The 19,666-nt window shown below is 37.0% G+C and overlaps 1 protein-coding gene across 1 annotated transcript in view; it reads right to left on the bottom strand.

The window, feature by feature from the left end:
* Positions 1 to 19,666, bottom strand: part of Mcad (Medium-chain acyl-CoA dehydrogenase) — a 66,696-nt gene that overhangs the window by 31,644 nt on the left and 15,386 nt on the right. The window contains exons 2-5 of the mRNA XM_089103758.1: positions 14,277 to 14,379; positions 9,552 to 9,719; positions 3,255 to 3,355; positions 150 to 230 (exon numbers count right to left, since the gene is read on the bottom strand). Of these exons, the coding sequence (XP_088959884.1) occupies positions 150 to 230; positions 3,255 to 3,355; positions 9,552 to 9,719; positions 14,277 to 14,379 (453 nt within the window). The remainder of the gene's footprint in view (positions 1 to 149; positions 231 to 3,254; positions 3,356 to 9,551; positions 9,720 to 14,276; positions 14,380 to 19,666) is intronic.

The raw sequence follows: 19,666 nt of genomic DNA, 5'->3' as shown, positions 1-19,666 counted from the left end.
CAAGTTAAGGAGGATTTAGTGCACTTTGCCTTAGCTATCCATGCTTTAATCCAAATTACAGAGCTAAAACAAAAAAAGCACAATAAAAACACTAAAACCTTTTTGGTATATCAGAAATAATTGTAAAAAAAGAGGCTTAAATCACTTACACACATTAATGGTTCGTCAATCATTCTTCCAAGGTATTTCTTCTTTTGTTCCGTATTACCTGCTATTAAAACAGGCATTTGCTAAAAAAAAAAAAAAGTAAAAGCCATACAGATAACCAACAGCATTACAAAAATCAAAAGCAAAAATATCGTACCCAACACAACTTTTGCAATGGACTAGTATAAAATTTCTAGTAAGTATCCGTGAGTAAACAAATGCAATAGCACTTTCTTTCGTAAAACTAACATATACCGAATTATAATAGGCTGAAAAAAAAGATCTTAGCGATATTTTGAATGAATAAATGGTTTCTGTCAGTTAAATGGCATTGATGTTACGATTTTGGACTCGGTTCACTCGTGATTACTGTTAAAAATATAATCCAAACAAATCAAGGGCGTCAATAGCCACAATTCTGGCGTGAGGAGGGGGGGGGGGGGAAATATTTACATACTGGCTGGTAGTTTTTATAGATTATTTTACTCAACATGTATACAAGATTTGTATCTAGCTCCCTAACCGGTTCCAAGAAAAAAGACACAATCTTGAAACTGGCTGATGGTAAAAACCTTTAGATGCACTTAAACACTATCAACCATAGGTGCCAACATGAATGGGCACACCTTCCCCATCCCTCTTCTTGGGAAAAGGACGGCAGTATAGACTTCACTTCGAAACCTAGATCTCTGTGAATTTTCTCCCCTGTTTTAGAAGATTCATTTTCATTTTAATGAAGTTACTACTAAGCGTTAACACATCGAAAGGGCATTAATTTATTTCAATCACAGCTATTCATTGGGGTTGTCCCTTCGGCAAAATTTACTGGCAGTGTTTTTATATCATACATACAGAGGAGTAATTCTGCCTTTTACATCAAACATTGCACTTAAGGACGTACATCAGTAAAGTATTGGATATTCAAAACAAAACTACGCAAAGCTTGGATGATGCATCCCGTGCTGGTATTTTCGAAGACCACACTGCCTTTCCACCACGTAAAGATAACATTTCGAATAGGGATTAATCCTTTTATTAGACAGTGAAAACAATAGCAAAAACTCTGGATACTTCGATCACATACACAGTGACCGTCATCTGTAGATAAGGTCATCTGCATGATGAAAGCCACTGTGTGTGATCAAAATATCCAGAGTTTTTGTCATTGTTTTTCACCTTCTAATTTAAGGATTTATCCCTATTTAAACTGTTTTGATGCATTCCATGCTAAGCTTCAACCATATTCTCGTACAAGCAAACAAAATAAGCTTCTTTTCAGAACCTTTATTTTATTTTCATTCTCTTCAATTTACGTCCTGGCAATACAGAAGCCAGTCTCGGCGTTTCAGCAGCAGCTATTAACATTTGTATATTTTTAAGGTTTCTTTATGAGACTTCCAGACGCTACATGCTATTAAGCAAATTCCATTTTGTACGTCATGTTCAAGCTGTTTATTTAATGTTTGTACCAGAATTGTATAAACATTAAGGATGTAAATCTGTGTGATCTTTTCCTTCTAAAGGCTTATTTAACTCCTCCTTCCCATATCTCGTAAAAGTCCTTTTAGCAACAGTAAAAAAAAACCTTGTCATTTGACAAAGGTGACAACAGAATATAACTAGTCGTCGGTTACAAAGTATGCGAAATTCCAAGTTTTATTTTTTCAATGAATCAAAACATCCAAAGAAGCTAATTTTCTTTTCTTTGTTTCTGAATTTTTTAAGAAAATTGATCCTCCCCCCTGATAAAAAAAGAAAAAAAAATAAGAAATAAATAGTGAAAATTCAAGTGAACAATCGATTTCCGGACAAACTTTCTTTGATATTTTAAAGAAAGTAGTAAAAAATGAAATTTTTGGAACCAGTTTAAATATAAAATCTGGAAAAATGTTTGTGTTATATTCACCTGACTCAACTACTTTACGATATTAAACAAAGTTTGTCAGGGAGGCAGTTTTCTGCTTTTTACAAGCCAGTTCTTTTATCCTCGATTTGCAATCCATCTTTCCGTTTCCCAGTTGCATCTTTCATAGTAACCAAAAGTCTCCAAGAGATTCAACTTCACGAAAATAATTCCTTAGAATACATCTTTTTCATTTACAATTTAAAACAAAATATGTAGCGAAATAGTATTTCTATTTAAAACTAAATTCTTAAAAATAACAGTCTTTAACTACAAAATTTAAAAACCATATGGAAGATATACAAATAATACTATTAATTTTACTAGAATCCCATATCAGGATATAATCTGATGATAATTATTTTCTTTCCGTTAATTAAGGCTTCCGGATGTGAAGCCAAAATATTCGGAGTTTTTATTTTATTAACATTCGGAAATATCATTTTTAAAACATTAAAAAGTTTTATTTTATTTTCACTGTCTTAAAAAAATTTTTTTTTACCTCTTTTTAACATATTTCCATTTCGTGAAACGCTGTATCTTTAAAGTTTTCCCGTTTAGTAAGCATTTAAAATACAACTGATATGTAACTTTCGGTGATTTTTTTAATCTATTTGTTTTCTTTCAAAGTTTTATATGTTCTAATAGTAACAGTAGAATGAAAGAACATTTTCCATAATGATTTGACAAGTAAGAAATAATTTACAGATCTAGCAGACATACGAAACAGAGCTAAGAGAGATGCAGTAGAGCTAAACAAACCGGGTGAAAATACACATTTTCATTTCCATCTTTTCGTGTGATAAATACTATTGAGTCCTAGAGATTTATTCCATTGGAACAAAGAAGATAATTACACCTAGAGGATTAAAAAACATGATAAAAATCAAAATACGAAGCAATTCTCGGTATCCGGGAAAAAAGAGTAATATGAGTAAAATAATTCTGATATCAGAAAAAAAAGAAAGGTGAAATGAACCAACATGACGACAGTGTAAATATTTGCCATATACAATTTAAGCTAAATTTTTCTCGTAATAAGTAAAATCCAATAGTTACAAAGAGACAGAAAAAAATTAAATAAATTTCAATTGCATAAAGAAAAGTAAAAAAAGGAAGTAATTGCTTCCTTCGGGGATATACGAAAAGCATAGGCTCGAATGAGATCTTAATATTATTTATTTTAAAAACGAGAAATAATTACTCCAAGTCCGTTAGCTTCCAAGGCAGTTGCAATCCCGGTACATCCCCATGCAAGTTCCTCACCAATCAAGCATCCATCTAATACGCTCAGACCTAATCCACCTAAAAACAAAAGCAAAGTAAATCTATACAAAAAAAATAATTTCATCAGAATGGGACACAGATATGGATTTTTCTAAGATCCATGATTTAAAAAATAGAGCGTATAGCTAGCCTTAATCCTCTCATAAGATATACCTTGTGGAGCTGTTTTATATGTACGTAACAAGCAGAGTTTTTTTCCTGCATAAATAAACGAATGGAATTGTTTTTAGATTTTAGAGTTTTCTCCTAAACTTCAACGATTTTAATTTTACTTGAAATCATGCTATACTTATTTTATACTTATTATCTCCTCCAACCTAATTTTAGAATTGTTCCATTATTATTTAGCAAAACGTTAACACTATTATTTAACACCATAGGCAACGATCCTTCGTTATCTTAGTAAAGACACATGTGCCTCCAACAATGTATTATTTATTTCTTTTTTTTCCAAGGCCACTTCGCATGGAAGGGATGGTCGCATGAACTTAAGGAGGGGTCTTCTTCTCTTCTTCTATTTAACAGCAGGCGGGCTTTTCAGTAAACTATTTAGCCCTTTTCCTTCTGCTTCACTCTGTGGGCTAGAGAGCTACTGGCTTGATTGCTTCATATTTATTAGATATATTCAGATATCTTTCAGCAGATCTTTCGACTCTAGGAGTTCAAATATAAGATGATAGATGTCGATTTCTATGCTCTGTGTGCAGGTATAGTTGGCTAGGCTCTTGACTGATAGTGGGATTTTGTGGTGTTTGAAGTATTTTAACAGTTTAGAAAGCAAGGTATGTTGTGCAGACGTCAGCATATTACATTCAAATAGGCAATGGTCAATTGTTTCATTATTCATATTACAATGCCTGCAAAGAGGGGACAGGGGAATTGAACCGCTTGAATTAGAAATCTTATATGAGAATGCAAGGAAATTTAGTCCATTTGTTCCAGAACGAATTCTATGATAAATTTTAGAAAGATACTTATTGGGAAAGGGGGAAAGGATAGGAATAATCTTGTTAAAATTAATATCTGATAGCCTCCATCGGTAAATATCTCTAATTGGGATTGGTCTCCCACTTGGCTGGTCAATATTTATAGCATTTTTTGCTATTTCATCAAGCTGATGATTACCACTTATGCCAGAGTGGCTAGGAATGTACTGAAAGTAAGTCTTTATGCCACTTGAAGCAAGATCATCAATAATACTGAGACAATGATAAGTGTCAATGTCCAACTTATATTGAGGAGCTGAGGCCAGCAACTCAAGGCTTGATAAAGAGTCGGAATAGATGATAATATTATTCAAATTTTCAATCAAAGATTGGTTTTGCTTAAGGTGTTCTAATGCCATGATTATGGCATTTAACTCAACAGACATTATAGATAAATTATTAAATAATCTCTCGCCCATTGCAATTTTCAGGTGAGGAAGGAAAACACCACTTGCAACCTTCTCATTCATTTTTGACCCATCAACAAACATTTGGAAGTGATTTTTATAGGTAATTGTATTAAGTTCTGCAAATTTTTCTGAACAAAAGCAATGGGGGTTAAATCTTTATTCCATTTTGAAAATTCAGTATTTATTATGGGAAATGACCAATTCCATGGAGGGGATTGGGGGAAAGTAGGTGGAATAGACTTTGCTGGTACAGGGAACTTCTTTTGAATATTGGCATACTCATCTGCAATACCTCTATACATGGCTGGATTTCTTAACCAATTATGTAATGTGTGTGAGCTATTTGATTCAATTTTTGTAAGATGTTTTATCAAGAGAAAGCTACGTCTCTCCCTTATTGTTGTTAATCCACTCTCCATAATCAGAAACTTGGTGCTTTTGGGTTTCCTAATACCAAATATGAGACGTATTATATCATTTTGTGTTGTTTCAATTTTTTGCATCTGGGTTTTTGCACATGCACCATATACAATGAGCCCATAATCAATATGGGGTCTTATATGTGATTTATAAAACTGGAGTAAGGTTTTCTCCTTACAACCCCAGGGTGTGAAAAGAAGTCTTTTTAGTATATTTGCTTTTCTATAACATTTTTTTATTGTGTTTGAAATGTGGAGGTGGAAATTAAGTTTTTGGTCAAGCATGAGACCTAGGTAATTAATATTATTATCTTCTGGAATAGTGGTTTTATTTAGAGTTAGTTTTGCATTAACATGGTTTCGCTTCCTGTGAAATTGGATTATTTTTGACTTGGTGGGTGCAATGGGTAAATCTGAATGTTGAGAGAATTTTTCAAACTGGAAAAGTGACTTTTGCAGATTTGACTGTGCTATCCGAAAGGTGTTGCCAGATGACCATAGCACCAGATCATCAGCATATTGTAGATTCGTGTGGGGTAGGTTCATGTCCCAGAGATATAGGGCAAATAGGAGGCAACTGAGGACTGCTCCCTGAGGTAGGCCTTTGGATATTGTCTTTTGGGGTGAAGAGGCTGAACCAACACAAGCAATGAAACTTCGCACTTCTATGAAGGATTTAATAAAGGATACTAGCTTGGGAGGTACTCCAAGGTTTGCAAGTTTATTTAAAAGGATTTGGTGGTTCACATTGTCATATGCATTGTCATATGAGGGGTTCATTTGATCGATATTGAAAATTCTATTGTTTCAAACAGTTCGTGGTAACGAACTGTAAGTAAGGAGCGACCCGGCTCAATAGTAACCGAAACTCTTAAAAAACGGAATTTTGATACCAATAGATATATCAAAAGAATTGGCTTTTAATGCTGATTTCAAACATTTAAATTTCATTAACTTTAGTCTTACCCATCAAAGGTTACGAACCTGAGAAAATTTTCCCGATTTTCGAAAAAAGGGGAAAACAGCCTCTAATAGTCAAGTGATCTCAATGAAAATCACTCCATAAGATTCAACGTATCAGAGAACCGTACTGTAAGGATTTGAAGCTCCTATCTGCAAAAATGTGAAAAGTAAATACAAAAATGTATTTTTTGCTAGAAGAAAGATCACGGATGCGTTTTTATTTGTTTTCCCCAGTTGTGATCGTATCGACCAAGTGGTCCTAGAATATCGGAAGAGGGCTCATTAAAACCGAAATTCGAAGTTTTAGCTATCTTTTAAGTGACCAAAAAGAACTGGTGGACAAGTAGGTCCTCTCCCCCGCCCCTTTTTCATCCAAATTATCTGATCGAAATTTTGACAGATCAATTTTTTTCTGCATTATTGAAAGGCCCCAAAAACATGCACTTGGGAATAACATGACCCCCCACCCCACAACCCCAGGGGAAAGGTCTTTAAGTTATAAAATTTGTCCACTTTGTCCACTGTTTGTGCATAGTATTTGTTATTGGGATGTAGACATACATTTTCGGATGGAGATTGGACAAATTTCCTGCTGGAGCTTTTTTCACGGGGGAAATTTTCATTGGTAAGGAAGTTTCAAGGGGGTGAACTTGTCAGGGGAAATTATATATGGGGGGAATTTGCCAGAATTTTTACACAAGATTCTTTTTTTATGTCTTGCTTTCTCTTTTCCGTCTCAATTTTACGCGCAGAGTAGTTAAGAGTAATTCTCCTGGGTATATTTTCACCAGGATTGGATTGCCTAGAGGATATTTCCGTCGGGAGGGAGTTTCTCGGTGGAAGTGGGGCCGGATTTCCTGGGATTATTTAAAAAATGAACAGAAGTTAAATAAAAAAAACAAGTTTTTTCAACTGAAAGTAAGGAGCAACATTGAAACTTAAAATAAACAGAAATTATTACGCATATAAAGGGGGCTGCCCCCTCCTCAACACCTCGCTCTTTACGCTAAAGTTTGAATTTTGTCCGGATTGTTTAATAATGACTCCTGAAACACAAGGGCCGTTTAATTAGAACAACAAGACGCTTTTTTTTAAAAGTACTAACAAACTTCAGCGTAAAGAGCGAGGTGCTGAGGAGGGGGCAATCCCCTTTATATACGTAATACTTTCCGTTTGTTTTAAATTTCAATGTTGCTCTTTACCTTCAGTTGAAAAAACTTGTTTTTTCTATTTAATCATTTTAAGGTTTGATAGCGATTCGAGGACAACCAATCACTCTCACTAGCCCTTTTCCATTAAAATTTTGAGCTATTCATTTTGTTCAGAATAATTGAAAGAAGGCTCAATAAATAAGTTTCGGGGAAGAGCTGACACCTAACCCCCCAGGGACAAGGGCCGTAACTAATACAAGTTCTTGATTTTTCGCAAATATGTTCCATAGTGGAAGACGATGAGGATGTTTGACCATGGGCGTGTGATAGGTACGAAATTTTCAGAGTGTGTTCTCTAAGCCAAAAGGGTAATACGATGGAAGAAGGTGCTACGGGGCTCGGGAAAGGGCCAAAACAGTATGACCCTAATCAGTTTGACAATTACATCCATAAGTCCTTGGGATCCAAAGGAAAACGGGAAATCCTCGTAAGGGGATCCAGATGCGGAAGAAGAAAAGAAGAAAATACTAGTTCTCCCGAAAACAAAACGCAAAAAAGGGCCGACTGAACTTTTTTTGAAAGGCTTAAAACTTAAAACCGTGGGTCCCTGGGTAAAGGACCCCAATGTAGAAAACCAATTCTAGTTTACAGGCATGGGCCCTCAAAAACAGGAATTTTCCCTAATTGTCTTAAAGCCTATATTATCCAAGTCTTTGGGTTAGAGCACGATAAAAAATTGAAAAACAAATTTGGTTCCTGCGAAACTGAGGCCAAAAAAAGGGCGATTTTTTTCTTAGTCTGGGGCGCAAAAAAGGTCTAAATTTTTTTCAGACTGGCTTGAAACTTTCCAAAACTATTACTTGGGCTAATATTTCGCCGGAGGGAGGGGACCTGAAACGGGCCAAGAAGCTTGTTTTCCCTGATCAGTTTCAAACATACAGCCGCAAATGCCTGGATCAACAGAGACCTAATGCCAAAAAAAAAAAAAATAATTTAAGGGCACGGTACCTCCAAAACGAGAGGAAAACGGACCAAATTTTTTTCTAATTACCCGAAAAACTAAGGAAAATAGACAAAAAAAAACAACTTAATAACCAATCAACTTTCTTCCCAAACCACTAGAAACTTTCACCCAGAATTTCCAGGGCCAAGGGAACCCTCATGCGCACAACACAATTTAGGCTTGGGGCACTGGCGATCAGCCACTTAATTGGAATGACATGTATCTCTGGAAGTCCTTGGGTCGAGGAGACTCCAATTCGCAAAAAAAAAGGAAAAAAAAATATTGGTCTGCCAGGAAATGAGGCCCAAAAAGAGAATAAGTTTTATTCTACACGGGTTAAAACTGAGACTATAAATCACTGGCCAAGGGGACCCGAATGTTCAAAAATATTTTAGTTTGAAGACATGGGAGCCTCAAGATTGCAGCTGAAATAAGGGTCATTTTTCCAATTGGGTTGAAACTTTCAAGGGTCGTTACCTCAGCTAAGGGGACCATAAACTTTTGTTTTTGGGTGATTAGAGCTAAGAAAACCTCGATTCATACAGAAAAAAACATAAAAAATTTTTGCACCTGAGAATTGGACTCTAAAAAGGGTCCACAAATTCTTTTCTTGAACAGATTGAAATTTAAACCTTACTTCCTTGGGTTAAGTGTATCCTAATGTACAAAAAAAATTATTCAGGGGGCATAACTCTCCCCCCAAAAGATGTTTGCCATAAAAAGTGCTAAAAATTGTTTTCTGATTGACATGAAACTTTCAAAGATCGTTAATCGGCCAAGGGGATCACATATTATAGCTGAAAGGATCTTAGAGGCCCCAGAAATGGGCCAAAAAACTTGTTGGCCTTGACCAGTTTGAAACTTACAACCGAAAGTCCCTGGGCAAAGGGGAATATACCGCAAAATATTTGCTAGAGAGATTGGGCAAGAGGGCCAACGAACTTTTCTTTTTTCTAACGTAGCTGTCTCTCCTATAGTCTATCCCCGACATGCTACATCGCGTTTCTAGTCAAGAAATGAGACTTGTTCTCGAAACATGCTTTAGATTATCTTTTCTATAACAGCTTATAAGCTATAACACCTTTGCTACAACAAATGAAAGGTAGAACATCCTCCATCGGTGAAATCATGGCACAAGTTCAAGTTGCTGTAATTTGAATTTACTATCGGTACAAACTTAACTTATTGAACGAAACTGAACGAAAAAAGGATGAGAAGTGTAGAATTAATTCATGACAAAGAGGCCAATAGGATCTTAGAAAAGATAGTAGTTTTATCTTACCAAACTCTTGCGGGATGTGGCCATTCATGAGGCCCAGAGCGTGAGCTTTCTTGATGACATCCCATGGGTACTCTCCAGTTCTGTCATGATGAGCAGCAACGGGTGCGATTTCTTCTCTAGCAAACTTGCGAGCCAATTCTTGGAATTCCCTTTGTTCAGGGCTAAGATCTAAAATAGTTTAGATAGAATAGACTATTAGTTTGTAGAGTGTTATGTAATTATTTTACTGATATATGGAAAATAAATCTATCTATCTATCTATTTTAACTATGAGCGTAATAATAATATTTGTAAGTTTAAAAAAAGAACAAGTCATAAAAAGTAGATAAATAGGCTCATGTATCTGTAATTATTCCCCTTTCAACAAATTCTGTTGTGCGAAGGTAAACCAAGAGTTACAATTGAAAACACCCAAAATATGCCAAAATTAAGATTATACCCCTTTTAATTAACACAAAACCTCTTAAAAATGGCATCTTTCCAAAAAAGGATACGACTACTTTTTCCCTTGTATCTCAAATCCCTGATCAGCAACATACCCTCCTGTGTGGCCTAAAATCGATGATAATTACATTGGGGGAAACTTTCATTTTTAAGGATGATCTCGGCAGAGGCGTGGGTAGGTTTTTCAGATCAGAGGGCAATGTCGGTTTTTATCTCCCCTCTCCTGGACAACATGAGCGTTCTACATGGTATATAATGTAAAAGGAGCAATAACAGACGCTGGGTCCAGGGACAAGAGTATCCCCTTACCCCCAAGCTATCCTATTGCCTCTCAGCCTCCAACAAACAAAACCAGTTAGTAATTGCAGTTATTTTGTTGATCGACTGGCTTTGGAAACATGTAAATTGAAATTGAGTCATATCTTCTGAAGCTTAAAATAGACCGGGGTGGAGGATGAGCGTGCATAGCTGTGTTGGCCTCAGGCGGCTTGGTGCTACAGTAAGTTTTAGCAGTAGTAGTAGTAATAGGTTTTAATAACAAACTTTAAAATTAATAAATTTTACTTATTTAGACTTAACATAAATAATAGATTCTGTTGATGCACATTCATAATCTAAACTTCGTTCTTCAAGTTTCGGTTTTTATTGACAAGGGTTGATCTTTACTTAGCTTGTTAATATTTTACTGCTGTTTGACCAAGGGCTAACTTAGTTTCCTCCCTCCCCTCCCCGTTCTGTAGAGGAAAGCATGCGAATGTGATATTTTGTGTCACATATAATCCATGTTACAGCTAAAACGGATCTACCAACATGCAGGCTCTATATTGCAGACTTAGTTTAAAACATTCTTCAGAATTAATGCAGATTATACAGAAAATTGTCCTCCTCAATCCTTTCTATATTTATCTAAAATCCCACTTACAGTTAATAGATTTAGGGCTAAAAAATGTCCTTTTCGAGATTTAAAGCACCCCGTACACATCCACAGGCCCTCCTTCTAAAATTAGGATCAAAATATAAACCCCTTTAGGTAATTTTACAAAGCCTCAAAAGAATGGTTAAATGAAACTTAAAATTAGTCAAACAATAAAAACAGGTGTTTTTTTTTTCAAACGAAGGTAAAGAGCAGCATTAAAACTTAAAACAAAAATAAATTGTTCCATATATGAGGGAGGTTGTCCCTCCTCAACCCCTGCTCTTTATGTTATAGTTTTTATACTGCCTTACTGAAAATGTTTTATTTATACATTGTCTTTTAACAAATTTGAACTGAAAATTTTAGTGTTAGAGTAAATAAACATTAATAAACTCCTACGTTCGTTGAAAATTTTTAAAAACAATACTTTTCCTTCCAAACCAGTTGCATTTGTTCTTGAGCAATATTTCTTAGAGCATTAGGGGCAAAAAGCGCAACTTTAGCAAAAAGAATAATGATGTTTGGCATACCAGAATTCGATCTGGCTCAAGAGGAAGAAATGGGAGGGACTTTCAATTCTAGACATCAGGCCATCTTACAAAAGAGGTTATTGTATCCCAAGAGAATAGCAAGAATAAGTGGCCTATTTGTTTTGGTTAGGGGATTCTGCAGCCTTCCTAGCTTCCATTAGGGCAGAGGCTCCCTAATACCTGCCAGACATACCTACAAGAATACATACCAGAACGGGCTAGTTCTCTATCAAACTTGACGGATTGTTTTGGGCCCCTTCAGAGTGACCGTATTTGAACAATACGGTCAGTAAGCTGTACACAAAAAAAATAAAAAAAAGTGACTCTATCGCCCTCTCTAGGGCTAAAATGAGAGAAAGGTTGAGATGGCAAGGAAACTTTCCGCAGATGAAGGATAATATATTGCCAATGATCGTCTTTTTCGCCAAACGAAACGAAAAGCAGGTCGTCTCCAAATCGAGGGGAGGGGGGAAGTCATAAGAAAGGATTTAAGGGAAGTTGGAACTTCTTGGGAGGGTGTAAAAAGGTGGTTTTAAATAGATTGGGATAAACCGTATTTTGAAAACTAAGTTGCAAAAAAAATTAAAAAAATAAAAATAAGAAATGTGATTCTACCGTCCTTTCTAGGGCTATAATAAAAGAAAGGTTGAGAGAAAGGATGAGATTACCAAAGATCAACCTTTGGACCAACCCACTAGAGCCAAACGAAAAGCAGCTCGTCCCCGAATTGGGTGGGAGGAAGTCGTAAATAAGGATTTATGGGAACTTGGAACTTCTTGGAAATTGTTTAAAGAGGGAGGCTTTAAATAGATTGGGATATAGGAGTGTGTGTGGCTGTGTTGGCGTCAGGCGGCTTGGTTCTACAGTGAGTTGTTAGTCGTAATAGTAGTACTAATCAGATTTAGAAAAAAAACTCGTTTGAAAATAAGAGCTATAATCCTAGTTACAGAATGGCTTTTGGAGACCAGATCCTGATTCAAATTCTATGGCGACGACAATGAGGGTGTCCATAATTGCATGTCATAAGAACAATAGCTAATTAGAAGTGTTTGTCAAAGCAGAATACAGTTTAGTTAGAAGTAACATTTGATTTGCTATTTTTAGTCTTTTGAGTCAGGGACCAATCTTACCTATAAGGAAGGGGAAGGGGGGGGGGGGGAAAAAACAGTAACTTTTATCTATCTTGTCAAGATACCAGAGGCAACGCTGCCCATAGTAAAGAGCAATACAGCTTTAATGTTTTATTATTATTTTTTCTCCATAGGTCCTACTTGTGGAAGGGGTGGTCGCATCTAATTCTAAGGGGGCTCATCCAATTCAAAATCAGAGCGGCTAGTGCCCTTTTTAAGAGTCAAAAGTGATCGGGGGCAACTAGCCTCTCGTCCACACCCTTTTTACCCAAGAGGAATCAAATCCAAATTTTGAGATAGCCGTTTTGTTATAAAAAAAAAAGAGTCCAAAGGTTAATTACACCTCCGGGGTTGAAAAAACCTCCATGGTCCAGGGGAAAGGGTTGTAAGTCATGCAAGTTTTGTTATGTAAGTTATGTAAATTATGCATTATTAACCCATAAGATTTTTATGGAAGAGGTTGTCGTATAAACTTTGGAGGAGGCTCATTCGAGAAACCAAAAGGTTTCCCATATTAACAGTTAAAAGTAAACAGAGGGCGACAACCCCCTCCCCCTTGTTTATTTTTCCCCGAATGCTTCCGATCAGAATTTTCGAATATGTATTTTGTTCAAAATAGTCCGAAGGGCAAACAACAATGCTTCAGGGTTTACTTTGAAGCTGAGCACAATCAAAACACACTATGTGCTTGCTGGTTGTGAACAAGGGAATACCAAATAAAACAAATAAAACTTAAAACAGATAAAAATCACAACAAACAAGAGTTTGGCAACTACCCCCTTTCCCCTCTTCTAACTGTAAAAAGCCTAAATCCTACTGCATCATCTGCACTTTACTGAAAACATGATATTACAAATATTGTCTTTTGTACTTACAAGATTGAAAATAAAAATAAATTTTCAGTGAAATAAAAATATTAAACTGCCAAGCTTTTAGCAATTAATATTATTATATATCAAATATTCATTTACGTTTTATTAGTTTTTTTCCCATAATAAAATGCAAATGGTGCAAAAAGCTTTAGACTTCTACAGTTAGAGGAGGGGGAAGGGGGCAGTTGAAAAACTCTTGTTTGAAGTGATTTTTGTTTGTTTTAAGTTTGATTTGAATATTCGATTTAAGTTATAATCTATTTGAGATTTATTTATTCATTTACATCAATACCTGTTGTATGTTTGTTGGCTATGATTGTTTATATAATATCTGTCCGTTTTGGGTTTCATCTACTCACTAATACTAATGTCTGGTAGTTCTGAGTTTGAGTTATTATAAGAATTTATTTCTGCTGGTCTTAAGTTTAATACAGCTCTTTATTTTACTTTGAAAAAATTCGTTTTTGGAAAGTTTTTTTTTAAGTTAATCTTGTAGAAGATGTCGTCAGAATCTCAACCATACTGAGCGGGGGAGAAGAACTAATGCCATAACTGTCTTTTAGAAGTCCAGGCTGGTTCAAGCCTCAATGGTGTGCAGGGAAAAAGGATTCCTATTGTCTTGTCCACAGCTAGTAGTTTTGTTAGATTTCAAATATAATTTATTTCAGCGTTTTAATGCCCAGAATTCTGAAAGAAAAAAAATCATTTCCAAAAACGAATTTGTAGGAAGTTGCCATTCAAATTTTCAAAGTTGCTTCCTACCCCCCCCCCGCCACAGTAAGTTTCAACTCGATCTAAAATGATGCAATGCTAATAATCAACAGAATAATTACCAAAGCAGAGACCATAAGCAGGCTTTGACTCATTGGTTTCTGCTGTGTTTGGTAAAGTTGAGGCACATCTTATAGGTTGAAATCGTGCTGATGCCCGCAAAACCTAGAAGCAATAATAGAACACTTTTTAAAGCACAAGAGCATCTATAAGAACATAACGCATGAAATACAATGAAGAAAAACAACAAACCACAGAAGCAAAATTAAAATACACAGAAAATACATACTTTCCCAGCAGAGAAAGTATGTAACTAATATAATTGGTGGTGAATGGAGCTCCTCCGGAGGGATACAAACTTTGTTTGCTGGCCACGTGCCACTGGATATGAGGCTTAAACTCCTAATTAATCGCTCCCAATAGGGCTTCCCCAACCTCATGGGTGTGGGTGGAGCCCACCCCAGGGTTTCTTAATCAGAACCCGGGCCTAGGGACAGTTGGGCTTGCGACCCTCTTCCTGAAAATAATTGTAATAAAAAGAAATGAAACTCAAGTCTCGGATCTTATTGGCTTTAATTTATTACGACCTCGGCACGTCCCTGGACATCCTTTGAACCTTGGTGACCAAGGTGGGTTGAGAATAGCCACCTGGAATGTTTTAACCATGAATAAGCCGGGATCCAAAGACTTTCTAGGGATGGAGATGTTAAGATGTGGGATTGACATACTTGGAATGACAGAAACACATTACGGGATCAGGCGATGAAGAAATCACTAGTACAGTTCACAGTATGCTTTGGTCAGGGCAAACCTCCAGAAGAAGCAGCGGTGTAGGCCTGCTCCTAAACAAGAAGGCAAAGAAATGCCTCATATCCCACAACCCAATATTGGATAGACTACTCACTGCTCACTTCAACTATAACCATGGGAATATGTCGGTTTTTGTGTGCTACGCACCAACAATTGTCTCTCCGGTGGACGAAAAAGACAAGTTCTACTCAGCTCTGACATCTGCTCTATCTCGGATTTCCCCTCATGATGTTTTGGTCGTGATGGGCGATTTCAATGCAACTGTATCAAACCCCAGCAGAGCTTTTAAATCTGCAATTGGACCGGTTACCCCTGACTCTTTGAACGAAAATGGGACCCGACTCCTCCGGCTGTGCGCTATGCACGAATTGGTCATAGCCAACACCCTGTTTCACAGGAAAGCCATCTATAAGCCAACATGGTATAGCAACGATGGGCGAACACGAAAGATGATTGACTATATCATAGTCAACCAAAGATGGTGCTCATCACTCACGAATTGTAGAACGTATCATGGCGCTGAGATAGGGAATACAGACCATCGATTAGTTGCCGCGAACTTCCGCATGTGTCTTAAAGCGCAGCCTTTGGAACGGCGCCAGCCACAATTAGACATCCAGAAACTAAAAATTGAAGCATTCCACCAAAAGTACACAGTTGAAATTCAGAATAGGTTTGAATGTCTGGATACACTTGTTGACCCGGACACGTTCTGGCAGACTTATAAAAAGGGTCTATTAAAGGTTGCAACTAATACCGTCGGTCGTATGATGTATTCAACGAAGCCCTGGCTATCACAAGAAGCACAGCAAATCATTGAACAGCGCCGGAAAGCGCGGTTGGCCAGAGATATGCCCTCCTACAGACAGCTAAACGGGATTAGAAGCAATATTATTCACCGTGATAAACAACAATTTGTTGATAAAAAGCTGAAGAGCTAGAAGATGCGGCACGAAAAGGTGACGTCATGTCGCTTTTCAAGCTTGTCAGAGATCTTAGCGATGGGAAACCACCAAAGATAGGCGCAGTTAAAACCTTCTGTGGCGAAATGTTAGAGGGTGAAAACGCGCAACTTGATCGATGGAGGGAGCACTTCACAAAGGTATTAAATGCCAAAAGAATCGTCGTTGACCCCAACCTAACTACATCCACTCACCAAACAACATATAAAAATCTACCAGAGCCTGATCCTCCCTCGGTAGAAGAGATACAAAATGCCCTGTGGAGAATGAAGGCACCAGGAACCTGCGGGATCACCGTCGAGCTGCTAAGGTTCGGAGGACTGGCAATGCTACTTTGGCTTCACATGCTGTTCTCCTTCGTCTGGTCAACCGAATTGATACCTGAAGAATGGAAGGAAGGGATAATCCTTCCTCTATGGAAGCTGAAATTTAGCCGTAGCGACTGCTCGAATTACAGAGGATCACCCTCCTGTCAGTGCCTGGCAAAGTTTTCACCATGACATTGCTTGATAAGAGTATCCAGTTCATTCGTAAGTGCCGCCGTATTCAGCAAGCAGGTTTCATGCCCAACAGATCCACGACCGAGCAGATATACACTATTCGACAGATCATCAAAAGAGCCCGCGAGTTCTAGCATACAGCATATATTGCATTTGTTGACTTTAAAGCAGCTTTCGACTCGATCGACCGTGAGTCCCTTTGGCTGATACTAAAACAAACGGGACTCCTTGATAAATATTGCCGTCTGTTCAAGGCGCTATACCCTAGTACAAAAAAGCTCCTTTCAGGTTAATGGTCGCCAAAGCCCACTATTTGAGATAGATACTGGTGTCAGGAAAGGCTGTGTTGCTGCTCCTGAACTTTCCAACGCGGTGATCGATTATGTCATGGATCAAACCACGAATCAGCTCCAATTCAGACTAAAATATGGTGATAGAATCCTAGCCAATTGCGACTTCACAGATGATATTGCCCTGATATGCACTTCTGCAGTTGAACTCAAGGCAGCTCTCAATACACTGTTGGAAGAAGCCCTGAAAGTGGGACTACAAATTAGCTGGCAGAAAACCAAAATAATGATCATCAACCCGGCAGAAAATTCTGTCAACTCACCATCACTCGATGTATTAGGGCACACTATCAAAGTTGTGAAGTATTTTACTTACCTTGGATCTGTCGTCTTGGATAACGGCTCAATAGAAATGGAAGTCCAGTAACGCATTGCGAAAGCTGCGTCTATTATGGCTTGATTATGCTGTTCCTTGTGGTCAAAGCCCAACATTGGCCAAAAAACAAAAATGCAGATCTACAACACGACCATAACGCAAGTCCTTCTCTATGGTACTGAAACTTGGCCGGCAGCTGCTTCTGTTCGTGATTCCATAGTTCGTGACTTTGTCTCAAACACCCAACTGCTGACACTAATGGATCAGACCCCCAACTCTCGTCAGCTTGCCATAAGAACTCTACGGTGGTTTGGCCACTTAATTCACATGCCAGAAGAAGCACCCGCCAGCATACTTTTCAATTTTGATCCCCCTTAACATGGCTAGAAGCGCCCCCGTGAAAGACCCCAGTTCAGATGGAGGGACAGCCTTACCCAGTACTTCGTCATGATCGTTACTGATCTCCAAGAAGCAGTCACGCTTGCGCAGGACTGTTCGGAATGGAGGCAGAGTCACATCTCGCTCTATGCTGAACCCCCAGTAGGAGCCTTAAGTCAAGTTAGTCAAGCCAGCAGAGAGCAGAGCTCAAGGGACTGAGAGAAAGTAACTGAACATAAACAAAATGATTCCCAATGGTTTAATAGAACAATAAATGAGAACAATAGAAAAGAAGGAGAATGGAGAAAGTAAACGAAAATAACAGGGAAAGGAGGAAAAGAACAATTAAAATTAAAACAAATTAAGTCCTGAATAGCAAATAGGTTGACAAACACCCAACAGAATAATCTAATCATAGTAGCAGCAACAGTTGTAACATAATAAAGAGCAAACCATGACCAAAAGTAACTAAACATTAAAAAATGCATTTTGTAAAAAATGTTGAGTGGGAAAATTTGACAGTTAAATGTTATTCAAGAATGGTAGCTAATATTTTATTATCTAATCATAAACTTTCACTAGAAAAATAGATTTATTTAAATTTCGAAAAAAAACCCTTCAAATCCTTCAAAAATGGTGGCAGATTGAGACGAAATATACACCAATGAAATCACGATGGTTGAATGCCTAAACTAGAGTTTTTCAACCCCCCCCCCCCTGTCAAAACCTAAAAAAAATGTATTTTAGCTGGTGTATCAATGACATGTCTCTTTTTTATGGTACTAGTGGGCACTGGGACATTATGGAGAGCCATTTAAAGGATCATTTGATGACTAATTTTTATATCTACAAGTTTTGTATTAATTCATACTGATAATGCTATTGTAAAGCATCATATGGCACCAAGAAATGCACAATTTGAAGGTGTTTTGGGAGTAAAACGGCTGAGAACGATAAAAAGACTATAATTAGAATCTCAACAGTAGAAAACCCTGAAATAGATTTCCAAACACTCTCAATACCTCCCAGCCCTCTTAGTAAGTAAAAAAAAGATGTTCTGAAAAAAAACATACCTAAAGAAAAAGGAATTCATTTAAAAATGATCCAGGACTGCCAACTATTATTTATGTTTACCTTAACAGTAAAAGGTTATCACCAAACATTTTTTGGCAAATTAAAGAAGAGCTTGAAATACTGATGACTTTTTTTGCAGCATTAGCAGGGCGCTTAAGCATTATATACAATTGTTCAAGAGCTCATTTGAAATCTAATGCTTATGTCTTGAGGCTTTGCATAAATTTGTCCTGAAAACACCATTGTGAAGTGCCATATGGATCCAAGAATGAGATCTTTGTGTCATTTCTAGAGTGAAAATGCTGGTAACCATAAGCAGAGTACACCTGAAATCTCCATGTTCAAATACTTTAACAAGAAGTTTACTATTCCCGTACTGAATACCACCCGTCCCAGTCCTCTTAGTTGGTTTTGAAACTAAGGCATTTAGTTGGTTTTAAGGCAGTTCAACAAATTGATTTTGAAATGCTGCCTAGTAAAAATAAATTTATTTAAACTGATTCAGGAATAAGATCTATTTTTATGTTTTATCTTAGCAGTAAAGTTGGTAACATTTGTTTTTTTTTTGGGGGGGGGCGGGGGAAGAGTTTTTTGAAAATAAGCTTGAAAAACCTTAAAAATAGCAACAAATCAATATGAAAAATTAACCATCAGAATCACCAAGGCCAAAAATTCTTAACCAAATGTTTACAATCCCATCCTGAAAACTTCCGCCCCATCCTCATATTGACAATACATCCTTCTTGTTTAAGAATTATAAAAAAAAATCATGTATGTACCCTCCCAGTACTGCAGTTTATAATGCTGAATATCAGTACACTACATGTTGGTTTTGATCATGGATGTTACCAATCTTTTTTTCTAATTTACTGTGATTTCTTTTGAAAATATGTTTGTTGCTGTAGTGCCTTCTGTCTTTTTTCATTTATAGTTGCAGCATTAGCTGCAACTAAGTAGCAAGTAAACTGTGTTTCTTTGTAACTATATTCAAAAGAAGTAACCTACTATAAGACTTTTAAACTTTTTTTCACAGTTTCCACATGTTCATTTATTTTTGGCTGA

The sequence above is a fragment of the Artemia sp. Qi Xiang Cuo genome, chromosome 17 (genome assembly GCF_049724085.1).
Source record: "Artemia sp. Qi Xiang Cuo chromosome 17, ASM4972408v1, whole genome shotgun sequence".
Classification (NCBI taxonomy): Eukaryota; Metazoa; Arthropoda; class Branchiopoda; order Anostraca; family Artemiidae; genus Artemia; species Artemia sp. Qi Xiang Cuo.
This window is presented reverse-complemented; position numbering and strand designations above follow the sequence as displayed.